The sequence below is a fragment of the Gigantopelta aegis genome, chromosome 14, assembly GCF_016097555.1.
Source record: "Gigantopelta aegis isolate Gae_Host chromosome 14, Gae_host_genome, whole genome shotgun sequence".
In the NCBI taxonomy this organism is placed as follows: domain Eukaryota; kingdom Metazoa; phylum Mollusca; class Gastropoda; order Neomphalida; family Peltospiridae; genus Gigantopelta; species Gigantopelta aegis.
The window spans coordinates 47,464,077-47,491,481 of record NC_054712.1 but is presented as its reverse complement, the minus strand read 5'-3'; the positions used below and the strand labels follow the sequence as shown (position 1 = coordinate 47,491,481).

Sequence of the window (27,405 nt, the reverse complement as noted above, 5' to 3'; positions counted from 1 at the left end):
TTTCATACCAACAAGAATACATTTTACGACAGCAGATGTATAATAAAATTCATTCACAGGCGTCGGAAAATACCAGTGACTGGGTGGTGGGAGACATCTTTCAAACGGGTAATGTATAATATTGAGAATGGGAGTAGGTGGGTGTTCAGCGCATCCAGCCCATACCTCTATCCCACCTATGACATTTTCTCGTTTAGAATATCGGCCTTTGATATACCAGTCGTGGTGTGCACTGGCTGTGACGAGAGACATATAGAGAGAGATACAGAGAGAGAGAGAGAGAGAGAGAGAGAGAGAGAGAGAGAGAGAGAGAGAGAGAGAGAGAGAGAGAGAGAGAGAGAGGGGGGGGGGGGGGGAGAAAGACGAACCAACCTTAAAGAGGAAACCCACAGTTTTTCATTAGTAGCAAGGGATCTTTTATATGCCAGACAAGTTAGCACCAACATACACATAAACACCACACGCACACACGAATGCACACAAAGACACACACACTATTACAACTGAGAACATTAATTGTTGTATCGTTTCCGTATCACAGTAAGATATGATTTTGTATAAGGCAATGATAGGTTTATCTTCTGTCAGGTGCTGCTATGATTCCGGAACCGGAAGATGCGTGCCAGGAAACTGCACAGAGGTTCTGCGCAAATCACGTTGAAAGAGACCACATCTACTGCACAAGCGATGGACACAAATACCACGGTCTGTAGTCTAGTCATTAAAGTCTAGCACTAGCAATGTATAAACAAATAGCTGCGTATACTAATGTTACTAGTATTTGTCTGAATATGTTTGCAAATCCAAGGCCAATTGTTATAACATGTTGAAGGGCAAAAGCTGATGCTGTGCGAGTTACTGGTCCTCTCGAAGGACACCTCATCCTCCCGATTCGTTATTCTCCTGTTCGTAGTTATTTTAGTAATTCTTCAACACCTTCAAATCATTTCTGAGATACGTAGCTTTTCTGTTTGGCACAAACATCATTGTGACCTAATATAACCATTAGAACAACGAAAAACAGTTGTAAGTGTAATGTAACGGTTTAAAAAGCTGCAATACACAGTCTAATAACCATCAGGTTTTTATTGTTCCAGATGTGCGTTCTACTCAGCCTACTGTAAGAAACACATCATGGTGGTGGGACACGGCCCGAACTGTACCCATCCGATGGTTCGACCACGGAAAAACATTCCACTGCCAACCCAGTTCGACCTGAATCTCTTTAAAAGCATCATCCACGGAATCGACGACCGCCTGGATCTGTCCATGTCCAGAGGAATCCCCGTGGAGACCGCCAAAATGATTTTCTCCAAGCAGGACCACAGACACAGGGTGTACGTCAGAAACAAAGACTGCTGGGCGTACGGCCTGGATCTGACCTCTATTTCTCCTTGGAACAGTTATTATGGAAACAAGATGGCTGGGATTCTTGTTTCACCTCGTCACATATTGTTTGCCAGACACTACAGAGTAGGCGTGAACACAATAATCAGGTACCGACAACACCTCTAAGACTAGATTGTTTGCAGTCTCATTAGGTAATTTCTCGTTCTAACCAGTGCAACACGACTGGTAACTCAAAGGCCGTGGTATGTGCTATCCTGCCTATGGGATGGTGCATATAAACGACCCCTTGCTACTAATGGAACAAATCTAGCATGTTTCCTCTCTAAAACTATATATCAAAATTACCAAATGTTTGACATCCCATAGGCGATGATTAATAAATCAATGTGCTCTAGTGGTGTCGTTAAATAAAACAAACTTTAGATTTTGCATAACTGTCATATTTGTTACACGTACTAAAGGTAGTTTGGTCCTCTAACGACATTGTATGATACTATTTTGCTACAAAAAATACTAGTAGATACTTGGTTGACATATTAATTTCTTCACATCTAGCCAAGTGAAATATTATTACTAAGACAAAAAACGTTTAGCAGTTTCGTACTACTGCATTGTACATTAACCTCCAAGCTACAATGACGCGACGTGTACATAGTTCATCTTGTATTTTAAAATCTCCTTTTCCTTATATTGACAAATGATGCACCAAATAAAACAATTTTGTGATGTCTCTTTGAAATTCACAAGTTTTCTTTAATTTAAGCAAATTTACAAAATTGCTAAAATTTCTTCATTCACTAAATTATTTCAAAGTAAGTGTGTAGTCACCTACAGTTTTGTCCAGCACTTACTTACTTATGCCCATTTTCCCTCCTGGGGCATATAACAGACTGTCGATAACCGCTCTCCAGCACCCTGCAGACGAGTAAACGGTTGTAAAATGCTGGCGCGCAGCAAAAGGTCAGATGAAGACAAAGTATTGACGCTCTACAGACACTAGAACAACGCAGACATACAAAGATCAGTATTCTTACCCAGAAACTAAAAGATTCAGTGAGATGTATCGTAAAGACTTTCTTTAGGTAGCCATGCACCAAACAGTATCTGAGTGGATCTATGTTCGAGGTGCATGCACCCAACTTTCCATCCCACAGTTGAGGCTACCAGTCCTGCCATTGGTGATAAATATAAGACTGTTGTGATAAAATTTTGGTTCATCTGGTCAGTACATTCCTATAATTTAATTTGAACTAGTGCCAATGTACGAATTACCATTGTGCTTGAAACATGTTTGGGGTCCTACTACAATAGGATGACAAATTGTGTGCGGGACTAGAGTAGTCATAGACGCTATTCATTATCTCTGAAACGAGCAGCTTAAGCATCAACTTTTTCTGATTTACTTTAAGGATGAAAGGTGGTAGGATTTATATCCATTTTGTACATGTCGATTGAAACGTTCCGTGTAGCAGTTATAGCCACATATGTTATCATTATCTTCTATAAGATTTGGTTTAGTAGTATACACCCTATAGGATTTTGTAACATTTTTCAGATTTGTCGACGTCAACAATTTCGTCACAGAGCGTCGCGTGATCGCCATGCACCTGGTGAACAGAACGGAACACGATACCGTCTTCGGCAAAGACATCGCTGTGGGTTTGTTGGACAAAGATGTTCCATCGACCATCAGCTTCGCCCGAGTGATGCCGAGAGAGATCGTGCATTTCCATCCACCATCCAACATCCGACTCCCGGTTATGAGCACCGACCAAGAAGAGAAGGCGCTGGTGGAAGATTTCGATTATTATGTAGGCTCAGAGATCTATCTGAAGAAGCCGTTGGTGAACAGTACTCGTCACAAGTTCTTCGAGCTATTCATATCGGGGGACAGCGGAGACCCGAACTTCTTTGTTATCAACCAGGAGCTGGTTCTTATCTTTGTGTTCACTACAGGTAAGATATGGAACTGACTAAGAATAGAAATTTGTTTTGTTTAACGACATCACTAGAGCACATTGATTTATTAATCATCGGCTACTGGATATCAAACATATGGTCATTTTGACACAGTCACAGAGAGGAAACCCAGTACATTTTTTGATTAGTAGCAAGGGATCTTTTATATGCACCATCCCACAGACAGGATTGCAGTCGTGGTGCACTGGCTGAAACGAGAAATAGCCCAATGGGCCCACTGACGAGGTGACTAACAATAAACACAGATATCACCGTTACAATGAGTGGGGAATATAGCTGCGATATAGGTTAATTCCTAAAAGATACAAGGATTTCTTCTATTGACAATATAGGGGAAACCGGGGCACAGTGAATAAGCAAAATGATTTTGCCAGTTTTCTTCTTCCTGTTTGTAATGGAGTTTCCATTATATGTTGCCTATATAATAGGGGGATGTTGTGTATAAACACAAGTCAGCAGCTCCTTGCCAACTTCCTTATGTTTTTGGTGAGAGACGATTTTTTTTTTCAATTCAAAGTGATTCACCGTGCCCCAGTACCGGGGTACAGTGAATAAGCTTCCAGGGCACAGTGAATCACTCATTAACATGAATGGCATTCATTTAATTTGCTCGATTTACATTTATGTAAACTTTAAACATAATAACAGATCCCACATAGGTTGGTTCATGGTAGATGGATAAAATAACTGTAGGCCTATTGTCCACATTATTTGCCTGCACTTCGGAAAGGGAGTGGGACGTAGCTCAGCGGTAGAGCGTTCGCTCATGGTGTGGTGGGTGGTCGTATCAATTCAACATGGTGAACCCATTGAGCTATTTCTCGTTCCAGCCAGTGCTGCACAACTAGTGCATCAAGGGCCATGGTATGTGTTATCCTGTTTATTGGAATGTGCATATAAAAGATCCCTAGCTATTAATCGGAAACAGTAGCCCATGTGGCGCAGCAGGTTTCCTTTCTCACTATCAGAATGGTACTTAAGCATATGCCTGACGCCATATAACAGTAAATAATATGTGGTGAGTGAGCCGTTAAATAAAGCATCTCTCTCTCACTTCGGAAATGCCCAGTACAAATGGGGGCAGAAAATTTATGATTTTGTTGAATCCCCTCAAAGTGTGACAGTAAGTCATGACGAGAACACTTCTAAACACTTTAATTTCTAAACTTTTACAAACAGACAACACCATTGATTGTTTCCAATCCTTGTTACCTTAATTAAAAAGGTGTATGGACTTTTGACGAACATATTAATTTCATGCGGGGAACAGTGAATCACACAAGTAGTGATTCACTGTGCCCCGATTCACTGTGCCCCATGTGCACTCATTAACTTAAACTACCTCATAAGCTCACGTGCTGCTTTAGTTTGAAGGAAACACCCCTTCAGTAATATCACAAATAGACACTCTAAATAATACATCATAATTGGTTTAATACGTCTAGATGATCTACAAGATATGGCACACAAATCTTAAGTTGTGAAATTTACTTTTGACACATAAAAACATACTTCCCCTTGTTATTTTGTCTGTAGATTTTTCAAAGTCTCAAACTGACAATTCGTGCATGGGTATACCCCAAACACATAAAGTGATGACATCATCTCAGGATTCCCTCTAGGCAGTGGTACCAAAATAGCTCTGATTCACTGTGCCCCGGTTTCCCATATATATATATATATATATATATATATATATATATATATATATATATATATATATATATATATATATATATGCCAGTTTGAAATTGATTTTCAAAATATTTTACTATTTCAAACCAATATCAATCACTCATCAGCCAGCCAATTAGTTATATATAAAGAGCCCCATACATGATTTAAATATTGATATTATTCCTCAAAACATTTACACGACTGTTTATTTAGATTTTAGTAGACGTGTAATTATAACACAATGTGTATCATGGCCTTATTTCTAGATATTGGTTGGCTTCAAAATGCGTTTCACGTCATTTGTAGAGTTCAGTAAATGTCTCACAATGTATATTATGACGTCATTTGTAGATTTCACTCAACTTCTCACAATACGTATGACGTCATTTGTAGATTTCACTAAACTTCTCTCGATACGTATGACGTCATTTGTAGATTTCGTTAAACTTGTTTTGTATATTACTAAACTTCTTACAATGTGTACAAGGTCATGTTTACTTTTTAGTAGAATTTTAATCGTATCACTGTGTTCGGTGCCACTTCTGGATCTTCCAGAAAATCCATCCAGAACAATACAAATGACTGTTCTATTACAACCAGGTGGCCCTGGCGGCGGTACTAGCATCGTGCACTGGTACGACCGGATCAACAGCATCATGGAGCAGCAAGGTGGCGGATACCAGCTGACTGAAGCCAGTTTACACGGATTCCTCGACCACCAGCACCACAGTCTGCCTCATCTCGTGGGATAACTAACCACGGGGTGTGGGGGAATAAAGTGGTCATATAGTCACGAATTTCAGCCGCAGAGTGGCTGCAAATTAAAACACTTGAAAACTGTTTTCGTTAATAAAAGCATTTAAAATATATTTGATTTCTTTTTTTCTGTTTTTAAACGTTTTTATATTTTTAGGTGCATCATAAAGATGTTAGCACAAACTGAGGCAATGGGTCCAGGTGAGATTAGTCACACACTGCCTAATCGTATCATCTGTTCAACCAAAATTCCGCTTCATTTTGCTTATATAAATATTCCACAAAAGATGGGAAATTTGTCAAATTAAACCTCTTTTCAAAACTGGTGATCAATGTTATTCTACTAACTATTGGCCAATATCGTTACCAAGTTATATCGGAAAATATATATATTATCATTATTTTTATCTCGCCTTCATGTAAAATACTCGAATTTCATTGGTTATTTAGCCTTGAAAACAATAACCCTTGTATATCATTATTTTATATCCAATGACCAATATCAATCAGCACGTTTATCGCCTTAAACACCGTGCTGTTAATCAGTTATCAGAACTATACTCCTAAATTTGTGAATCTTTGGATAGAAAGGAACACTTATGTTTTGTATTCTGTGATATGTCACAGGCATTTGATAAATTGTGGCACAAAGGATTAATTCATAAACTCGAATATTGTGGCATAATGAGAAATGAACCTAATTGAAGAAAAGATTAATATCAAACCGGTCATCGTAAATAGTACTTTATCAAAGTTAGGCACTTTAATAGCCGGTGTATCTCAAGGCTCAGTTTTAGAATCATTATTATTTTAAATGCATATTGCGAATACCATAAACTGTGTAATGAGACTATTTGCTGACGATACCAACATAACATGCCCATCTAATGACATCTCTCTCATTGAAAACGACCTTAACTCGTACTTGTTAAAGCTTCACAAATGATCCCAAAAATGGCTTGTATACTTGGCTTGTGCCTTTCGCAAAAACAATACAACAAACAAAACCTAACATTGTATTTGGTACCAAAACATTACACACAACAGAAAGTCATAAACATAAAGTGGAAGATACATATTAATAATATTTGTAACTCGGCTTCCGAGCAGGGTTTCTGCCATAGGGTAAAACGGGTATGGCGCCATATATAGATTTTTTTTTTAAAACGTTAAAGTTACAGTGTCTGGTAACCATTTAATAATATCGTGCACAAATATGAAATACAAGTTCAACTGCACTTTTAAAAAATTCGTGGGTGTTCGCTATGAACGGAGAACGTCAAAAGTATACGCTGGATTCGTTACCTGTGCCACCATTGCTTGGCAAAGCACAAACGACAGCCTGTTGTCAGTTTCAGTTAACACGTGCGTTTGCGGATTTGAAATTGTAGGGTTCGTCTCAAAAAATGAAATGAGAAATCTTGCGCTGTACAAAGAACGTTCGGTTGAGGATACGTACTATTCTTTCGTTAAAAGCGATTTTGATCTTGACAACGTATTATCGACAATCGTACCTTCCTATTTAAGAATTAATATTTTATAAAGTGTTAGTAGAACTTTCAAAGTTTAGTTTGTATAGCACATTGATCATGTATATATTTTTAATAAAATATACTAAAGTAGAAAAATGACCGTTTTCACTTTTTAATTTTACGTGTGTTAAAATCGACAAATTCAAATAAATATTATTTTGTTTGGAAAGGGTAAAGTTAGTTTGTTTTGTTTAACGACATCAGTGTTAGAGCATATTGATTTAATAATCATCTGCTTTTGGATGTCAAACGTTTGGTAATTTTGACATATAATGACAAAGAGGAAACGGGGGCATGTACGGGGGGGGGGTGGGGGGGGGGGGGAGGGTATTGGGGGTCGAAAACCTTCCCTGACCAAGATAAAAAAGAAAGAAAAAATTCTGGGGGAACATGGCCCCATATAAACTTGGCTCAACGCAGTCTATATCCCCCAACCGCGCTGAAATCCCTGCACACGCGCTTTGGAAACCCGCTACATTTAAAAAAAAAATTTTTTTATTATTTTGTTTTTTTTAGCAAGGGATCATTTATATGTACCATCCCACAGACAGGATGTCACATACCATGACCTTTTATATACCAATCATGGCGCACTGGCTGAAACAATCCCACCGATGGGGATCGATCCTAGACCGACCGCGCATTAAAAAAAAACCCCAAATCCACCACATTTTTAGGTCTAAGTAATGAATAGAAATAACATATAGTCTTCATAAATGTCACGTATATCGAACATACCGCCCTCTTCCTCTACCCCTAGAGCGTTACGTAATTATTAACACCCCCTTACATGTAACGCGTATGCCAGGCGCTGGTCACCGTCAAAATTTCAAGGCACCATACCTCTATGGATATAAATAAATTTTGGAGGTATGAGACGACCCCTCAATCAAGACAGTTAAATTTGTTCAAAATCACGTGAGAATCTCAGCGCCTGCGCAAATCGCGTAAATTCCCAGTTCTACTGGTGACCCGCTAATTGAAGAAAAACAAGCTGGCCATTGGATTTGTAGTTGACCTAGATAATGTAGATAAGCGAGCATTGTGAAACTATAGCGATGTGGTGGGCCCTTTATGTACCAAACAGAACTGAATCATCTATTCTAAATGCTTAAACAATAAAAAATATTCCAGACACTGCAGCTTTAATGCAACTTGTTAACGTATATTTCGCAACAAAAGTTCGTGTATTATTCTCGAGTATAACCGGCGTCATCTCATTGTTTGGCAAGGGGTTCTATATATATATATATATGTATGTATGTGTATATATATATATATATATATATATATATATATATATATATATATATATATATATATATATATATATCTGCCCCCCCCCCCCCAGTCTACGGTTCTGCGCCTTCGGCGCTCGCGTTTGATGAATTCCGTTTACATGAAATTTCGATCTCCCCCACCCTACCCCACCCCCGCTAATCATGCTGGCTACGGGACTGAAGTTATATACACTATTCATAAGTTAGACCAAACATCAAATTAGGATCGTATCAGGTTGCATGGGTCTACCACTCTGAAAAAGTTGATGCACTTTATGTTATGTATAATCATGTACGTTATAAAAACGTGTGATACTTGCATACCATATCAATATAGGACTTCTCCCTATACTTGTAAATGGCATTGCTGATGGCATTGCTAACGATCTCGACCAATGTTCTCAGGTTCTTCATGTAAAGAAAAAGATGTCATCTTAGAAAGTCTTCAAAACAAACAACGCAAACAGCATGTCAACTTTTACTTCCGCGTTTACATCATACATGTGATGTCAAAACTTTGAGCCGCATTTACTCAGTTTCTGACGTCATGCTAAGTTGTAGGTTTTCGCGTGTGACGGCACATATATGTTTTAAAACTTCGTAAATATCCGATATTATTTCAAGTGAAGTTGGATGTATCTGATATAAATGATAGTGAAAATAAAATAAAATAATAAATAAAATAAGATAAATAAATAAGTAAATAAATAAATAAATACATAAATAAATAATTTGTGGATAGACATGTAACATTGATTTTAGTACATGTAGTAGTTGTACGACTGTCTATTTTCATGAAATAATCAGGGGAAAATAGAGCTGTGATTGAGGTCTATGTGAGTTAGGGGTTTTGTTGTTGTTTTTTAGGGGGAAGGGGAGGTAATATTTTATTAAACTTTAAATACCGATACATGTGGAGAATTAAACATAACTGGAAATCCGCGTGAGTATTTAACTATAATTCTAATTGTTAAAAGTGAAAAACACATTCCACTAAAGTTAATTTTATGGTATGAATCTTTTAATTTTGCGTTGTTAAAATACCCTTGACAGGCGGATCCAGAGACTTCGTCTAAGTTAATGTTCCACTACTTTTGGTCTTAAACCATTCCGATGTCATGGGCGTACATGGGGGGGGGGGGGGAGAGAGGCTTCAATGGGTTCGACCGAACCCCCCCCCCCCTGAAATCGCTTTTTTTTTATAATTTAATATATCTGACATTGATATCTGACATTATTATATTTACTCAACATAGAAATATATGCCCAATATCTCTGCAATCTATTTTGGAACCCCCCTTTTCAAAATCCTATGTATTGGAACCCCCCTTTTCAAAATCCTATGTACGCCCATGGATGTAAACTTTAGTAGACCGTTTTTCGCAGCCATTTTCACATCTTATACGAAATACGAAGCTACTCACGACGCTCATGACAACTGTCGATCATGCCCCCCAATTTGTATATATAACCTCGATACCGTCCAATTCGGCAAGGGACGGTATTCTTCGCGCACATGCGCAATGGGAATGTGAAACAGGTCTATTAAGCTATAAACTTTAACTTTCGAGATTGCGCCTTTTTGGGGGAGGGTGGGGGCGGGGCAGGGCGAATAGTTGGGAGACCTTTGGGTCCCATCTAAATTCGCGCCTACTTTCCTCCCTCATTTACATTCTAATAAGGCGCCAATACATTTTTGTTATTTATATTATACATATCACGAGTATATACTCAGTATATAGGCTATATAGTGTAGAAGAAGAAGAAGAAAAAATCCGTATATTTTCGTCCTACGGGCCTGCTACAGACACATTTGCAAAAAAACCCATCAAAAAACCCCACACCACTTTAGTTATTAAACATTACGGCGTATATTTCACTATTAGAGCCGGGTGGGGTTTTTTTTATATCTGAAATAAGACATTATTTAGATTATATTGATTACGCTATCCAAACTGTTTCTAGTCATCCGGGTGTTCTAATAGGACTATCATAAAATCCATTTTTCTCGTTTAAAAAAAACAACCCGCACCTACCTATAAGAAATAATGGTTATGGAGACGAGCGTTAGTCTATCTTTTACAGTTATTTCCCTTGACAGCGTCACAGACTTTCGTTTCACTCTATTGTAACTTAATCCAAATGTGTTACAGGTTTATAGATTAATCAAACTAAGTGTCAATTTTTACAGCTTGAAACTGGGTCTGCGTCTTTAAATGTTTAAATAAGAACTTATAATATAATAATTATTATTATATATTATAATATATTATAATGTATATGTGTATATAAAAAAATAAAAAAAAATAATATGTAGTAGATGATGTACTGCAAATAAATAGCCTACAAGCATAGAGATCGAATGTCCAAACAACTCTATATAAGTCCATGGAATTGGGTATTTTATTTACAGTATAATGTGATTTTTTTTTTTTATCATTGCATAACCAAGCGAACGCTTCGTCACGTCACGCGATAAACAATAGCGGCAAGGGCCGAAATACCCGGATGTTCGGTTACGAGAATATCACTATGGTATTATGTATTGTATCATATGACGTAAAATATTATCGTGTGTATTTTGGCATATGGTGGTTTTTAAATGTGGGTCTAAGGGAGATAACTAGTGTTTGTTAATCAGCGCGATGGAAGGGAAATCGCAGCAAAGTTACGATCTGTCCAGCGATGCTGGTTCTCAAAACGTCACGTTTTATTACTTCCCTACCTCATATTCATCTCAGAAGGTAAATACGTTTGTGTGTATGTGTGTTCATACCATATATATATATATAAACTTTTCATGTTGATACCAATAATACGCAGAACACAAACTCAGTTTGATCAATTCATTTACGCAAATACTGAAATAGTTGAAAGTTGTACTTTTTTGTCTGGCACAGGCGTATAGTAGGAAGCGAGAGGGGAAAGGCATTTTCCTACACCAGTATCTGGTGTCTTCTCGCCCACTCACATCCTCACATCTCTTCATCAATCCCTCCCTTTCTCCCCCCTCTGTCTCTCACTCCCCCCCCCCCCCCCCCCCCGGGTTCAATCCGCACCAGTGAGCCCATTTCTTTATTTCTCATGACTGGTATATCAAAGGCTGTGGAATGTGCTATCTGGTCTGTGAAATAGTGCAAAATTACTTGCTACTAATGGAAAAATGTTGCAGGTTTCCTCTCGAAGACTGTCAGAATTACCAAATGTTTTACATCCAATTGCTGATTATGTTTAATATATCATTATATTCTAGTGGTGTCGTTGAACAAAACAAACTTTAACTTTTAACTGTGTGTTAGTGTTTCTAATCCCTCTCAGGTTCTGTGTAATGTTCTGTTTCACCAGGTTCTGTTGGCCCTGTTTGAGAAGAAAGTGAAGTTCCGTCCGAAGCTGGTCAGCCTGTTCCACGCTCAGCACATGGAGCCGTGGTACGTGAAGCTGAACCCCGAGGGTGTTCACGTCCCTGTGCTGCGCGACAACGACATAGTCATCAACAACCCTGATGACATCATCAGCTACATCGACACAAACTCAGACTCAGGTGCAGTGCACATTAATCAGCCCTAAGTTCAGCCAGTGAACGTTTTGCTAATGTTCGCGAACTATTTGATTGGTGCCTGATGTGGCAATTTGATTTAACATGAAGTGCATAAACCAGTCTAGCAGACGATTTTCTGCTTGGTCTGGCTGAACGAAGCCCAGGGTCATGTTTAGGGGAGGATGTTTTTTAAGGGGTCATTTAACTCCCAGAAGAAAAAAAAATCAAATCATGAGACAGAAACAGAGATAAACAAATAGAATGGAGAGAGAGGGGGGGGGGGGGGGGGGGGGAGAGAAACATAGAGTGGGAAGGAGTTAAGGGGTGAGAGGGAGAGATACATAGAGTGGGAAGGAGGAAAGGGGAGAGAGGAAGGGGGGAAGGAGGAGAGAGACAGACAGACAGAAAGATAATGAGAGAATGGAATGGAGTGTGATAGATAAACAGGCAGAGACGAATAAAGAGAAGGGAGGGATAGTGAGATATAGTGGTTGAAGAGAGAGAGGGATGATAAGACATAGAGATATTGAGGGAACTCTAGAAACATTTTAAATAGTCTCATTAATAGTTTCTACTGTATTCAAAGATGCTAATATGTTTGAAAAGACTGACTGGACAACTGTATCAATGTATTTCAATGTATTTATTTGGTCTGTGAAAACTGACAGGTCCCACCCTAGTGCCCTGTCCAGACACGGCCCTTGGTCAGTCCGTGGCATCACTGCGAGAGCAGCTGAACCTTGTTCCAGTGGACATCATCACATACGGGATCATCTTCCACCCGCATCTGTCTCCCACTGGCTGTGGTATTCCGTCAGCCATTCAGAGAAGTATGAGAGGTGAGTGTCGGGCTGTGCCATTCCGTTGACCGTTCAGAGAAGTATGGGAGGTGAGTGTCAGGCTGTGCCATTCCGTTGGCCGTTCAGAGAAGTATGAGAGGTGAGTGTCGGGCTGTGCTATTCTGTTAGCCGTTCAGAGAAGTATGAGAGGTGAGTGTCGGGCTGTGCTATTCTGTTAGCCGTTCAGAGAAGTATGAGAGGTGAGTGTCGGGCTGTGCTATTCTGTTAGCCGTTCAGAGAAGTATGGGAGGTGAGTGTCAAGCTGTGCTGTTCTGTTAAGCTGTTTAAAGAAGTGTGGGAAGTGAGTTGTTACACAAACTTCACTAGTAAAGCCACACTTTTTATATATGCAGTGTATGTCTATTATACATGCTTTTATACCATATATGATATAGTGTGTATGTACAATACCTCACCTTTTACACACTAAATGGAAAGCAATATTATTGCTGACAATTTATGAAACTCCTTTTGTCTTTGACATCTCCAGAATGGATGAATTTTAAAATATAAATGGTTTGTGTGTACCTTCCTATACCCCACCCCTAATTACAAACTCTTTCGGTTTGTGTGCGTACCTTCCTATACCCCGCCCCTAATTACAAACACTTTCTTTCGGTTTGTGTGCGTACCTTCCTCTACCCCGCCCCTAATTACAAACACTTTCTTTCGGTTTGTGTGCGTACCTTCCTCTACCCCGCCCCTAATTACAAACATTTTCTTTCGGTTTGTGTGCGTACCTTCCTCTACCCCGCCCCTAATTACAAACACTTTCTTTCGGTTTGTGTGCGTACCTTCCTATACCCCGCCCCTAATTACAAACACTTTCTTTCGGTTTGTGCGCGTACCTTCCTATACCCCGCCCCTAATTACAAACACTTTCTTTCGGTTTGTGCGCGTACCTTCCTATACCCCGCCCCTAATTACAAACACTTTCTTTCGGTTTGTGCGCGTACCTTCCTATACCCCGCCCCTAATTACAAACACTTTCTTTCGGTTTGTGCGCGTACCTTCCTATACCCCGCCCCTATTTACAAACACTTTCTTTCGGTTTGTGCACGTACCTTCCTATACCCGTCCCCTAATTACAAACACTTTCTTTCGGTTTGTGCGCGTACCTTCCTATACCCCGCCCCTAATTACAAACACTTTCTTTCGGTTTGTGCACGTACCTTCCTATACCCCGCCCCTAATTACAAACACTTTCTTTCGGTTTGTGTGCGTGCCTTCCTATACCCCGCCCCTAATTACAAACACTTTTCTTTCGGTTTGAGCGCGTACCTTTCTGTACCCCACCCCTAATTACAAACACTTTCTTTCGGTTTGTGCGCATACCTTCCTATACCCCGCCCCTAATTACAAACACTTTCTTTCGGTTTGTGCGCGTACCTTCCTATACCCCGCCCCTAATTACAAACACTTTCTTTCGGTTTGTGCGCGTACCTTCCTATACCCCGCCCCTAATTACAAACACTTTCTTTCGGTTTGTGCGCGTACCTTCCTATACCCCGCCCCTAATTACAAACACTTTCTTTCGGTTTGTGCGCGTACCTTCCTATATCCCGCCTCTAATTACAAACACTTTCTTTCGGTTTGTGCGCGTACCTTCCTATACCCCACCCCTAATTACAAACACTTTCTTTCAGTTTGTTCATCTTTCTCAACTTTGGAGCGAGATGTTGCCCAGTGATAAAGCGCTTGCTCAATGCGCTGTCGGTCTGGGATCGATCCCTGTTGGTGGGCCCATTGGGCTATTTCTTGTTCCAGCCAGTGCACCATGGCATATCAAAGGCCGTGGTATGTACAACCCTGTCTGTGGGATGGTGCATATAAAAGATTCATTGCTGCTAATTGAAAAAAGAAGCCCATGAAGTGGCGACAGCAGGTTTCCTCTCTCAATATCTGTGTGGTCCTTAACCATATGTCTGATGCCATATAATCGTAAATAAAATGTGTTGAGTGCATCGTTATATAAAACATTTCCTTCCTTCCTTTTCAACATACAGAAGGGGACTGAGAGTGAAAGACTAAGTAAGTGCATGTTGCATGTGTGTATTTATGATTTATTAATCATCAGCTATCGGATGTCAAACATTTAATAATTTTGACATATAGTCTCAGAGAGAAACCTGCTACATTATTCCACAAGTAGCACCATCCCACAGACAGGATGGCACATACCATGGCCTTTGATATACCAATTGTAATGTACTAGCTGAAACAAGAAATAGCTCAATGGGTGCAATGATGGGGATCGATCCCACACCCGACTGGGTATCAGGCAAACGCTTCACCACTGGACTACATCCCACCCCAATACATACAGAGAACCAACACTGTATTCAAAAGTAATTGTCTCAAACCATTTATAAAATGTTTCAGAAAATTTTGCAAACCGCCTGTGTTACTTGGCTAACAAGGCGACCAAATATCCGAATCTTCGTGATGGATATCTCGCCAGGAGTCAGATCGCAGCACAGAAATACGACATCATAACTGACGAGGAGAAGGTCAAAGGTCAACTTTATCACCTAGATACAGTATTTGAAGATGTCGAATCAGTTTTGAAAAATACCAAAGAGAGTAAGTGTAGTATCAGTCCTCATGGTTTGACACAAGCAATTGCTCCCGCTCACACAAAACAATTTCCGCGTGGGTGTAAAACTGCTCGCCACGTCACATGCCGATATCGCTAATTTATTCACTCAAAGTTACTGTGAATTTGTACCGCAGAAAATTAATTGATTGGTCTGGCTATCCAGAGACCGGACCCGGGACAGACATGTTCGAAACTCTAGTGGTATATGAGCATGTAAATAAATATTGGTTGGGTTGGTGGTCTGTGAGACCTAATTTTATAGCAGAATGTCCGTCATTAATTGGACCATGTATAAAGGTCAAGGATATATTTCCTGATTTGCTCGAGGTTTTCCGAATGACCTACCTGTATGTTCTTTCATTCGGAATGTCTTGTGCTGTTCCGTTATCAGCCGAGATGAATCGAATGTCCCCGGTTTCTTAGTTTGATCATTCATGCTTGTGTTTTCTTTTGTTCATTAATATTTTTGTTATACTTGTGTCAAACATTTATTAACTCATGTATTGTAACATAAAACGCAGTTGCTCTGACAATAGAATATTGCCATGTAGATTTTCAAACCATAAGCACTGGTAGAATTTATATATACTGATGGAAAGAAATAAGGGATTGCACAAATAGTAAAGTTCTGCATTCTGTATTTTACAAACCCACCCTAATCAATATACGTTTAACAAGTCACTCACCATCCCTGCACAGTACATACATGTGTATAAAGTCATTTTCTTTAATCTAGCCTACATGACCCTGATCAGTAAGCTGGACCAGTCATAGTCCATTCACAAGAAGCCACATTCTATACTCTATCAATCCACACATTTTGTTATATGAAAGTTGTGACTTTTTTCTTGTGATTTGTTTCTTATACTAAATTGTGACTTTTTTTTCTAAGACTTTTTTTTTTTTCCTGTGATTTTCGCCTGTAAGTCAATCTCAGCTCTAAGTCGAGTCCCTAATTTCAAGCCCTGAAAACATATTTACTTTTTTCCTGTTATTTCTTTTTCTTATACTAAATTGTGATGTTTTGCTATGACTTTTTTATCGGTTACCAGTGGCCGAGCCCCATTTCAGATAGTATACCTGAAAAATACCAGCTCATGCTTCTTAGATTGTTTGTTTAATATACACCAAAAGATAACTTAGATTTAACCACCAGTACATTGTGATCCTCAGTAGGCTATTTAATGTAATGTTGCCCCATATTGATGTCTTCTCAGAAATGTATGATCAATGCATCTATTTTCCATTCTTCAACCAGTGCTGTATGTTGTTAAAGGGACACACCCTAGTTACGGCTAGTTAACCATTATGGTGTTGTTTTTCGCTATTAAACCCATTTTTTCACAAATAAAATTGCACTTTACTTACCGTTTATTATTTAGAATATACATTTCCATTCACCTGAAGTGTTTTTTGGTAATCCTGGTGTTTGTAATACCACAAAATACATTTTTCGTATTTCTTAAAAACGGACGCATGTTTGAGAAAAAAACGTTGAGCAGACAAGGTCTAATCTATTTTTAGAGGGGATATTTCCATTTCAATGTCACAGACGTTGGTATACCACGTGACCGTTATCATTTTGGTTCGGTTTGTTTTCTCGTGCACGGTTCGCGCAATCAACATCCGATTTGTTGTTGTTCATTTGTGAGATTTTTCTTCACAGTTCGTGAACATTTTCAGTAACAATAAAGTTCAGACAAGTAAGTGTCTCAATACAAAACGTTACAAACCCTTAAAACCAATAATTTTGCTAAGTCTTACGATATCTGGAGAGGGGATACAACCAGGACAGAATAGTTGGAACATGTCCAGGAGAGGTGAAAGAAACGCACCCCAAGTCTGTAAAATTTGTCATGACGTTGGCATTGTTGTGCTTCGAGTGACATCTACCGGTGACCTCAAAATACTAACTTTCAAAATTATTTCAAGCAATTGGGACATGGGGATTCACATGGTATTTATCGATATAAAACCTTCTTTTTCACTCCATTTGATAAAAACGTGATCTAAGTGTGTTACAGGTTTGTAGATTAACCAAATTATAATTTATTTTCGCTGGATGGAACTAGGGTGTGCGGCTTTAAAGGTTTTCAAATAACTGTAAAAACAAATCCATTTAAAGATCAAGAATAAACCCCTGCAATTAAGAACATGTCAATGACTAAAAACATGCCATGGAGAAAGAAATCAAATATAGTGCACAGCAAAAAACGTGCTGCAGAGAATTGAAAACCGTAATGGCAATCTCCATGGCATTGCTGATTGCTGTGGGCAATTGCAGGGGTTGAAATTTTGAGTACCTGTGATGGCTTTCAGAATTAAAAACCTTAATGGCAATCTCTCTGGCATTGTCAATTGCGGTGGGCAAATGCAGGGTTGAAGTTTAGAGTAACTGTGATGTCTTTCAGAATTAAAACCTTAATGGCAATCTCTATGGCATTGTCGATTGCGGTGGGCAATTGCAGGGGTTGAAATTTAGAGTAACTGTGATGTCTTTCAGGACATAACATTGATGTGGAGACGTTCCTGTTTGGCACAGAGTTCACGGCCGCCGACATCACTCTGTCCATTCTTCTCCACCGGCTCGCTCTGCTGGGGCTCGAGTCTCGCTTCTTCGCGCCAAACAAGTCTCCAAACATACAGAGGTAACATGACACTCAATAACTACCATCATACAAATTACAGGTGAAAAACGTGCCAGAGGGTTGAAAATTAACATGAAAAGCATGGTCACCAGCAGGGGGCCAGTTGAAGAAATATGTTACTGGCCATTCTTAAATTCCACTAGCCCTCCAATTATCACACTTAATAATAACCATGTGCTTACTGTATTAGTCCATTTGCCTTAAAAAAAACTGATGAATTGGCATTTAACTTCATAATGAATAACGTTAAAATTCATATAAAAACATGTTATTAAGTTTTAAATCCATACCAAGTCAAAAAATAATTCAAAGCAAAATCCAGTATAAATAAACATGTTTCTTTACAAAGTACCATTATATTATACATATTAAACATTTTTAATACAGGATGAAAGATAATGCAGTACAAAGAGACTAAATGTAGAACTGTGCGTGCTTTAGTAAACAGGTCTGGGAGTGGTAGTCCAATGTGGCAATGCAAGAGGGATGGAATAAACTTTGTAGCGATGCAAGAGGGGTGAAATCCCCAGCAAATGATTTCCTCGGGAGTGGCTGTTCTCATATAGACGAGGCACTAGATAGAGATTCATTGAATCATCCACTATTTTGCCAAATGCCCATTCGACTGTGCTTTGTGCAGGTTGCATGGTACCAAAGAAGAGAGATCCATGTCAAAGTTTGAGGTATACTATCAAATATTTACGGCGTAAAAACAGCTGTGGCTGTGATTGGTAGTAATATGTGAGATTGATTATTAGTGCAAATACTATTATCCATTGACAATAAATAAATACACTTTTATTTGTTATACAATTGTTATGCAGTATATACCAGAGATTGAAACTAATGCGGGGTATCTCCAAAAATGGAAGTGCAATTATCAGCAAAAATGACGGTTGCTAAAAAGTTTTTTTAATTAAATCTCTTAAATGGTATGTGACCCCACGTTTTTTTGAAGGTTGATTAGATGTGAGGTGCCACACTTTTTATTCATGTAGTTCCAAGGGTGGGGAAAAGCCCTTTTTCCCCGGTCTGGGACCGATTCTTGATCTCTGAGACGTGCATTTGCCAGTCCCACTTTTGTCATTCTTGTCGGTCCAAAACACCTGTCCATTTCTATTATTGGAACAAATTCCTATCTGTGAAGTGGACCGGCCTACCCAGACATTGGTATCTCGTGCATGATTTAAAATAATAAATAAATAGTGGTCAATATGGCTGGTGTTTCAGACGTTTGTGATTTTAAAATCTGCCTAAGTATATCGCCAGTCACTGAAGTTGGACCTACAGTAGTGTCAATCGACTGCCACTAGGCTAGACATTTGTCAAAGTCGCTGAGCCGGTCAAGAGATTAAACAGACATTAACGATAGCACCATTCTTGGTTTAGAGAGCCATCAAGGTATTACGCTCCAATTAAAACAAAGGACTTAGAATTTGCAACTGGTTACAATCAACACCTATCAACACCTATGTACAGAGCTCTGTCGGGGGTTTTTTTGTCCAAAGCAAGAGGCATTTGTGCTATACAAACTGCTTAAAATAGCATAAAATATACTGAAATAATCTATAAATGTATTTATTGTTGACTGTTCAATGTAGTGTATTCAATAATTATAAAGAATTTTTAAAATTAACAAAAGGTTTCCACCTTTTTTTTTAACAAGTGGTAGTAAGCAGAACAGCTACATGTACTGTTATCTCAAGAGCCAGTAGAGTCAAATTTCATCCAATCAGCGATGACGTTATTACTCTCTTTGTCTAAACATGTGCTAGCTCAGGCTGTCAAACGCTTCAATGGTGCCATCTTTTATTAATTTTCAAGACACAGTACTGAATACTTTTTATACATATATGGGAATTAAAATTCATAACTTTTATTCCTTTTTTATATTATTTATTCTATTATGTAAAATATACATATGGAAATAAATTAAGCAACGCCCAATTTTTAGACCTATAATTCTGTGAATTAAGAAAACAGAGCATTTTCCTGAATGATTTATTGACATGTGGCATCTTGATGAATAGCATGACTTTCATGGAGATATTCAATGCACATGCAACGACGAACAATGCACGTGAAATGTCATACCCTCAACAGTGTTGAAATCAAGTGTGTAATGATTACACATCACACTCTCTCCTGTCAAGTTGCATTGAATATCCAGTACCATAATTGTCGTGGCACGTCATAAATTTTCAGAGGCTACAAGGTGGCAAATTATTGGCATGACAAATGCAAGAATGTCCCTCAGACAAATTGGATGTCAACTTGGGTGCAATATTTCCATCATTTCAAAACTGTTGAACAAACACAGGGATACCAATGATGTTAAAGATCGTCCAAGACCTAGCAGACCCCGTAAGACAACAATAAGAGAGGATAGAGCATTGTTGAGACTTGTTAGGTGCCGTTCATGGGACTCAAGCACATCTTTAAAGCAACAGTGGTTACCAGGGAGAGCCATTTCCTACAGGACTGTCAGGAATCGGCTGAAAGCAGCAGGATAGAGGGCCAGAAGACCCATCAAGCGTATAAAACTGTCTCCAGCTCACAAAGCAGCACGACTTGCCTGGTGTAATCAACGTGTTCGCTGGAACATTGCATCATGGCGGAGGGTCACTTTTCCGATGAGAGTCGTTTCTTATTGCATATGGTGGATGGTCATACACATGTCTGGAGACAAAGGAACACAACCATGGTTCCTCGCAATATCCAGGAGACGGTTTCCCTTTGATGGAGGGTCAGTCATGGTATGGGGATGCATTTCCTTGGGTTGCAAGATGGACCTCATCACCATTTGTGGTAACCTTAATGGGCCTCGGTATCAACAGGAGACCCTTGAGAGAGCTGTTGTCCCCCATTTTGATAATCATCCACTAGCCACAAGACCCATCTTCATGGATGACAATGCCAGGCCTCACAGAGCACGTGCTGTCACCCAGTTCTTGCAATAGAATGCTGTTGAGACCATTCCATGGCCAGCCATGAGTCCAGATCTCAATCCCATTGAGCATCTGTGGGACATTTTAGGCCGCCGTGTTCGACAGAGAGGCTCACCTGTCCAGACTCTCAATGAATTGACTGCTGCTTAGCATGAGGATTGGAACAGGATTCCTCAAAATCAAATCCAGAGATTGATCCAAGGAATGAGGAGGCATCTTGAAGCAGTTGTTTGTGTGCAGGGAGGTTACACGAGATACTGATGGAAAGTCAATATTTGGACTTGCCAGACATTATTCTTCAATTCCGTGAACCAGATGTGTGCATGGTACTGACAGTTAAGTTTGTGCAACAAAAGTGAAATTCGTAATGTTTTTGAATGAAATGAAGTCATTTTCCAAATCTGTACCATCTTCAAATAAACCACATTATGTCATGGTATTATTGGCTATGTTTCTCCTCATCCCTTTCTGTTCACTGAAAATTTCATAGGGTATGGAAATCTTTGACATATTTCATGCACCAGTTCATTCAAGTTGCTCAGTCTGAGCAAATACGGGTGTTGCTTAATTAATTTCCATATGTATATATACAATTTGTGGGTTTTTTTCCACTGATGTGATTAAAAAATATGTTTCATGTTTTCATGTTTATCACTGGCGTAGGAAACGGGGGTGGGGGGCAAGGGGGCCATGTGCCCTCCCCCCCACACTTTTCAGATATTTTGCTTTATATTTACTTTATAATAGTGTAAAAGTGTGCAAATATAAGTGTGCCCCCCCCCCCCCCCCCACACTTTTTGGCACCTTCCTACACTCGTGTTTATTGTTTCGCATTCATGATTCAAGATAAAGCTACAAATATCACTATGATTTTTTTTTTTATTATTTGGCAAATATCGTCTTTTAAATGTTCTTCTTTTTTTTATTCCTTTCTTTTTAACTTATTACAGTAATATGATTTTATATGCATTTTATCTTTATTCATTATGTTGGCACTGTCAAAATATAGAACATGTTCTATGTCTTCTACTGACAGATGTGTAGTGTGTTTTGTCACATTCGATTCAGTATCAGTGTGTTTCTGTTTTTAACTAGTACCATATTCGCCAGACCCTAAAATCAATGGTTGCCCAACGGACTACCTTTGTAAAATTCTTAGTCGCCCATAGCCAATAAAGGTCACCACAGGTGACCAGGTGATTGCTAATTTTCAACCTTGTGCCAGAATCTTATAAAGAAATAATAAAGTTATATATTTCCCTGTTCAACATTATATGGAACAACAGAGTTTATTGTTAACCACCTGGTGTTGTTTGTCCCATGTTAAGTTGATGTGTTAAAATTGCAAGGAATATAATTTGCCACTTTTAAATTTATTTGAAATATTTAAATAAATTCAAATTAATTTATAGCATACATATTCACAGATATTACAGATATTTAATGTGCTGGCAACAGGCTTACCACAAGAATACTTGGCTAAAATAGAAAGCATAAAGAAAAAAAGTTTGTTTTGTTTAACGACACCACTAGAGCACATTGATTATGGAATATTAATCATCGGCTGTTGGATGTTAAACATATGGTCATTTTAAAACAGTCATAGAGAGGAAACCCACTACATTTTTCAGTTAGTAGCATGGGATCTTTATATCCCACAGACAGGAAAGCACATACCACAGTCTTTGATATACCACTGGCTGGAACAAGAAATAGCCTAATGAGCCCACTGACAGGGATCGATCCTAGACCAACTGCGCATCAGGAGTGCACTCTACCACTGAGCGAAAACATAAAGAAAAATTTTAGATTTCATTCTTATGAAATGTTATGAAATTACCAATTCTGTTGAGTGGCGGGACGTAGCCCAGTGGTAAAGTGCTCGCTCGATGCGCGGTCAGTCTGGGATCGATCCCTGTCGGTGAGCCCATTGGGCTATTTCTCGTTACAGCCAGTGCACCATGACTAGCATATCAAAGGCCATGGTTTGTACTACCCTGTCTGTGGGATGGTGCATATAAAAGATCCTTTGCTGCTAATTAAAAAGAGTAGCCCATGAAGTGGCGACAGCGGGTTATCTCTCTCAATATCTGTGTGGTCCTTAACCATATGTCTGACATCATATAACCATAAATAAAATATGTTGAGTGCATCGTTAAATAAAACATTTCCTTCCTTTCTGACTTGTGTGTGTAACAGGTACTATGAGCGGATCCAGAGGCGGAGAACGTTTCAGCGTATCCAGGAGGAGGTGGATGAGTTGCGGTGGACGCTGGTGTGGGAGGACGTGAAGGCCGCATCACCGTACATGGCTAGTGCTGCGGGGATCGGGCTGACGCTGCTGATCACATATTACCTCGTGAAGAGTCTGATCAGACGATAGCAGACCACCAACACATCTCAGTGTGAAGATGTCGTTCTTTCTTCGAGTGTATTCTAGTCTCATGTAGGGAACTAACCACAGCTGTGCAGGCTCCTGGTTTTGTAGGGGGGCTGAATTTTTGCCCGAATTAAACAAACACTGGCGTAGGAACCAGGTGGGGGGGGGGGGGGCAAGCCCACTGTTCAGATATTTTGCTTTATATTTGCTTTATAATAGTATAAAAGGGTGTAAATATAAAAGTGTGCCCCACCCCACACACACACTTTTTGGCACCTTCCTACACTCGTGACAAAAATGCCTGAATCTGGATAACAGCATTTATTCATATTTGCATTACTGCCAAACAACTATGTAGAGTTGCAAATGAATCACTGCTTATTTTTACCTGGATTACAACAAGTTTTATAGGTAGAATGATGGAAATACATGGTGAAAAGGTTTCAGACCAGCTAATTAACACCCACCTCTCTTTCCCCCCCCCCCCCCCCCCCCCCCCCCCCCCCCCCCCCCCCCCCCCAAATATCTCATCATTTTTGCCAAAATTTTAGGATTTGTTCCAGCACTATGCTTATGGAACTAACTCGACAATGGGTTTGTTAGCTTATTAGGTCATAATCTCTTATTTTATCCAGGATGGTGGGTATTCTAGGGCCATACCTAGTGAGAGACAGGGGTGCACACACCTAACCAAATCAGACAAAATGTAAGATGCCCTTTCTAATTCCAGAAGATTTTATATCACTGTGCTATGCCTGAATCATTGTTTTTTATTGCCCCCATCTCCCTCCCCCCACGTATTTGCAGAACATTATGCAGGGAGGGTCTAAACTCTGGCGAGCAAAGCTTCTAGGAGAGATTGGGTCATACTTGCCCGGAAAATACATTAAAAAAGAAAATTTGCTTTGAGTAGGGGTGGTTTCGACTTCTGAAAGCCCCTCTGCTCATGTGCTTGTCCTCTCCCCTTAAATATTTTAAGCTAAATATAGCCCTGCACTCACGATCAATTTAAGCACCCATGAGCAATCACCCTGCTAAACACAACCACTGATATTTTTGTAGACTGCAATTCAGTTTTCAAATTAATTTAATAAATTGAGGTGCCTATTTATCTAGGGCTTGGCCAGAGAGGAAAAAACGCTGAGGCAAACCCAGACCTGTAAAATAAATATCAGTGTCATGGGGAAAATAAAATAAATCTGGGGAAATTCCAGACGAGGCAAGGGCCTCGTTTGCCTCATGCTGGCTACGCCATTGTTTATGGTTATTGAATGAATTGTTGAATGTACGAGTTAAAACCTAAAGTGAAGGAACTTTCTGCTGTTTCTGTGAAGTCACAAACTATGCACTATGTTTATGTTTGTGTGAGAATGTTTTCACAAGGTGCTTATTGGAGTTACCTCAAGCCTCTAGTCAATTTTTCTGCCATTTTAGTTAGTTTACAGCCTGGTTTTCTGTTGTTATACTCTTTGTTTTTAAAACTCTATTGTTTTTGTTTTTGCTGTGTTGTTAAACTTGTTCTTTGTTAGTGCATTTATATCTTTATCTATTTATTAATTCATTCATACATGCGTTTATTTAATTATTTATTTAACAGTGGCAATAAATGAGCAGAGATTTTAAACAAGATTACTGGTCATATTGTGATGTCACCCAGAGCACAAAATTGAAAACATGATATAACCGTTTGTATCTGAATCCCATGTTTATAAAACTATACAATAGTTAGGGAAATCAGACATCGAAGTAAGTCGAGAACGGTCGTTCAAGTTACCAGGAGGTTACCACATGTCAAGAAAGTCGAGAATGTCGTTCAAGTTACCAGGAGGTTACCACATGTCGAGAAAGTCGAGAATGTTGTTCAAGTTACCAAGAGGTTACCACATGTCAAGAAAGTCGAGAATGTTGTTCAAGTTACCAAGAGGTTACCACATGTCAAGAAAGTCGAGAATGTCATTCAAGTTACCAGGAGGTTACCACATGTCAAGAAAGTCGAGATGTCGTTCAAGTTACCAGGAGGTTATCACATGTCAAGAAAGTCAAGAACAGAACTTAGTTCTTCACAAAATCTTATTTAAACAAAAAACTACAACCCCTAACTTTTGATCAGTTGTTTTTATCAAATGTATGCGAATTAATGCGATAATAATATTAATGTGAAAAATGCAAGATTGCGTTATTCACATTAATAATATGATGCATTTATTTCTGTTTTGTCCAGCAATAGTCCAGTAAGCTATGTGTCACATGCTATTAAAAATCTAATACATTTATAAAACAACTGGAGCACAATTCATCGTAGGCAAGACAGACTAATTGTCCAATAGTCCAGCAAAAGCTGTCACGATTCATCGCACGTGAATGGGTTTTAGCATGCTAATCCTGATGTAGACCATTTCTTTGTTTTTACTGTTCGAGTTCATTGCAACTTTCTTGGCATATTTTAGGAAGATACAATTGTAATGGTACATGTATGCTAATGTTTAGCCAGATTTAGGTAACTATACATGTTAGGTAAATTACTGCTGCAGAAATATGCTTCAACAGAACAGAACTTTATTATGCATGTGCTGTTCCACAACAGCATATGAGGAACAGGTTGATCTCATTGAAGACGCCTGCAACTCTGATTTAACCAAAGAGTACACACGTGTGTTAGTAAAGTAATATTTCATATTGAGGCCACTCCCATTAATTTCATGTCGCATTTTAGTATATATACAGATGGAAATAAATACGGGAACATGTGATATTTGAGACCAGATTTAATTCACCACTAGCATAGTTATGGCTGTATAAAATAGAGAGATGTGATGTGGGACTGAATGTCAGTAACATGATTAACTTCCCTACACTAAGGATGAGGGTTTTGGTTGCAGACAATATTTGCTGTTACGGTTTATGTGTTCTCTTATATCTTTCCATCAGTGTGTGTGTGTGTGTGTGTGTGTGTGTGTGTGTGTGTGTACACACATATACACATACACATACATACATACATACACACATACACACATACACACATACACACATACATACATACATACATACATACATACATACATACATACATACATACATACATACATACATACATACATACATACATACATACATACATACATACATACATACATACATATATATACATACATACATACACATACACACAAGTGTCAGTACAACGAGAACAGTACTATGAATGAATATCAAAGTATTAGTGTATCTGCTATGGGATTCTTTAGTATTAATAATAATGTATATGATAAATGTGTCATAACCCATAAGTTATCAGGTCTGTATATTGTGGTAACCTGTACCAGGGTTGCAAAACGATACTTTTTTCAGTGCTTTGGGAATCTACATGTATTTTAGTCTCCAAATACCTATTTTTTTATACATACTTCTGGAGTACACCTGTAGTGTTCCTTGTGATATGTTAGAACATTCCTTTGCAATAACCATTAACATTCACTATTGTAAGTAATGCTACTGAATGTTTTATTAACTACTGAACTCGTAAGGACAATGTATTTCCTGCTGCCCATTCTACCTCTCAAAATGCCTTACATATGATATAAAATTAAAAGTATTTTTAAAAATCCATATATCTATATAACAACTACATGTATTTATGGTCATATAACAAACTCCTTGTTAGTTCATGAATCCTTATCAAGTCAGAATTTTATTTCATGCAGAATCCTTTTCTATGCAGAATCTTTTTTCATGCACAATTCATGTCTGGACAATCTTGTTTCATGTAAAATCCTTGTCTATACAGAAATCCTATTTCATGTAGAATCCTTATCTACACAGAATCTTATATTATACATAAACCCTGTCTTCACAAAGTTTAGTGTATGTAGAATCCTTGT

The 27,405-nt window shown here is 38.8% G+C and overlaps 2 protein-coding genes across 2 annotated transcripts; both read left to right on the top strand.

The window, feature by feature from the left end:
- Positions 1-1,103: 1,103 nt before the first annotated feature.
- LOC121388960 lies at positions 1,104-5,876 on the top strand. Its single transcript, XM_041520513.1, has 3 exons — positions 1,104-1,496; positions 2,906-3,306; positions 5,608-5,876. The coding sequence occupies exons 1-3, from the start codon at positions 1,135-1,137 to the stop codon at positions 5,757-5,759; spliced, it is 915 nt and encodes a 304-aa protein (XP_041376447.1). The 5' UTR covers positions 1,104-1,134; the 3' UTR covers positions 5,760-5,876.
- Positions 5,877-11,132: 5,256 nt separating this feature from the next.
- Positions 11,133-23,763, top strand: LOC121388473 (ganglioside-induced differentiation-associated protein 1-like). The gene is made up of 6 exons (XM_041519822.1): positions 11,133-11,319; positions 11,921-12,116; positions 12,782-12,952; positions 15,335-15,535; positions 18,055-18,199; positions 23,347-23,763. Exons 1-6 carry the CDS (start codon positions 11,221-11,223, stop codon positions 23,528-23,530), a joined length of 996 nt encoding a protein of 331 aa, XP_041375756.1. The 5' UTR covers positions 11,133-11,220; the 3' UTR covers positions 23,531-23,763.
- Positions 23,764-27,405: the final 3,642 nt, after the last annotated feature.

Bases quoted from the DNA above. Each gene is read 5' to 3' on its own strand.
- LOC121388960 (XM_041520513.1), top strand. From the start codon at position 1,135: ATGGTGGTGGGACACGGCCCGAACTGTACCCATCCGATGGTTCGACCA. The intron at 1,497-2,905 runs GTACCGACAACA...AACATTTTTCAG, and splicing joins GGCGTGAACACAATAATCAG to ATTTGTCGACGTCAACAATT. The intron at 3,307-5,607 runs GTAAGATATGGA...TATTACAACCAG, and splicing joins TATCTTTGTGTTCACTACAG to GTGGCCCTGGCGGCGGTACT.
- LOC121388473 (XM_041519822.1), top strand. From the start codon at position 11,221: ATGGAAGGGAAATCGCAGCAAAGTTACGATCTGTCCAGCGATGCTGGT. The intron at 12,953-15,334 runs GTGAGTGTCGGG...AAAATGTTTCAG, and splicing joins CATTCAGAGAAGTATGAGAG to AAAATTTTGCAAACCGCCTG. The intron at 18,200-23,346 runs GTAACATGACAC...TGTGTGTAACAG, and splicing joins AAGTCTCCAAACATACAGAG to GTACTATGAGCGGATCCAGA.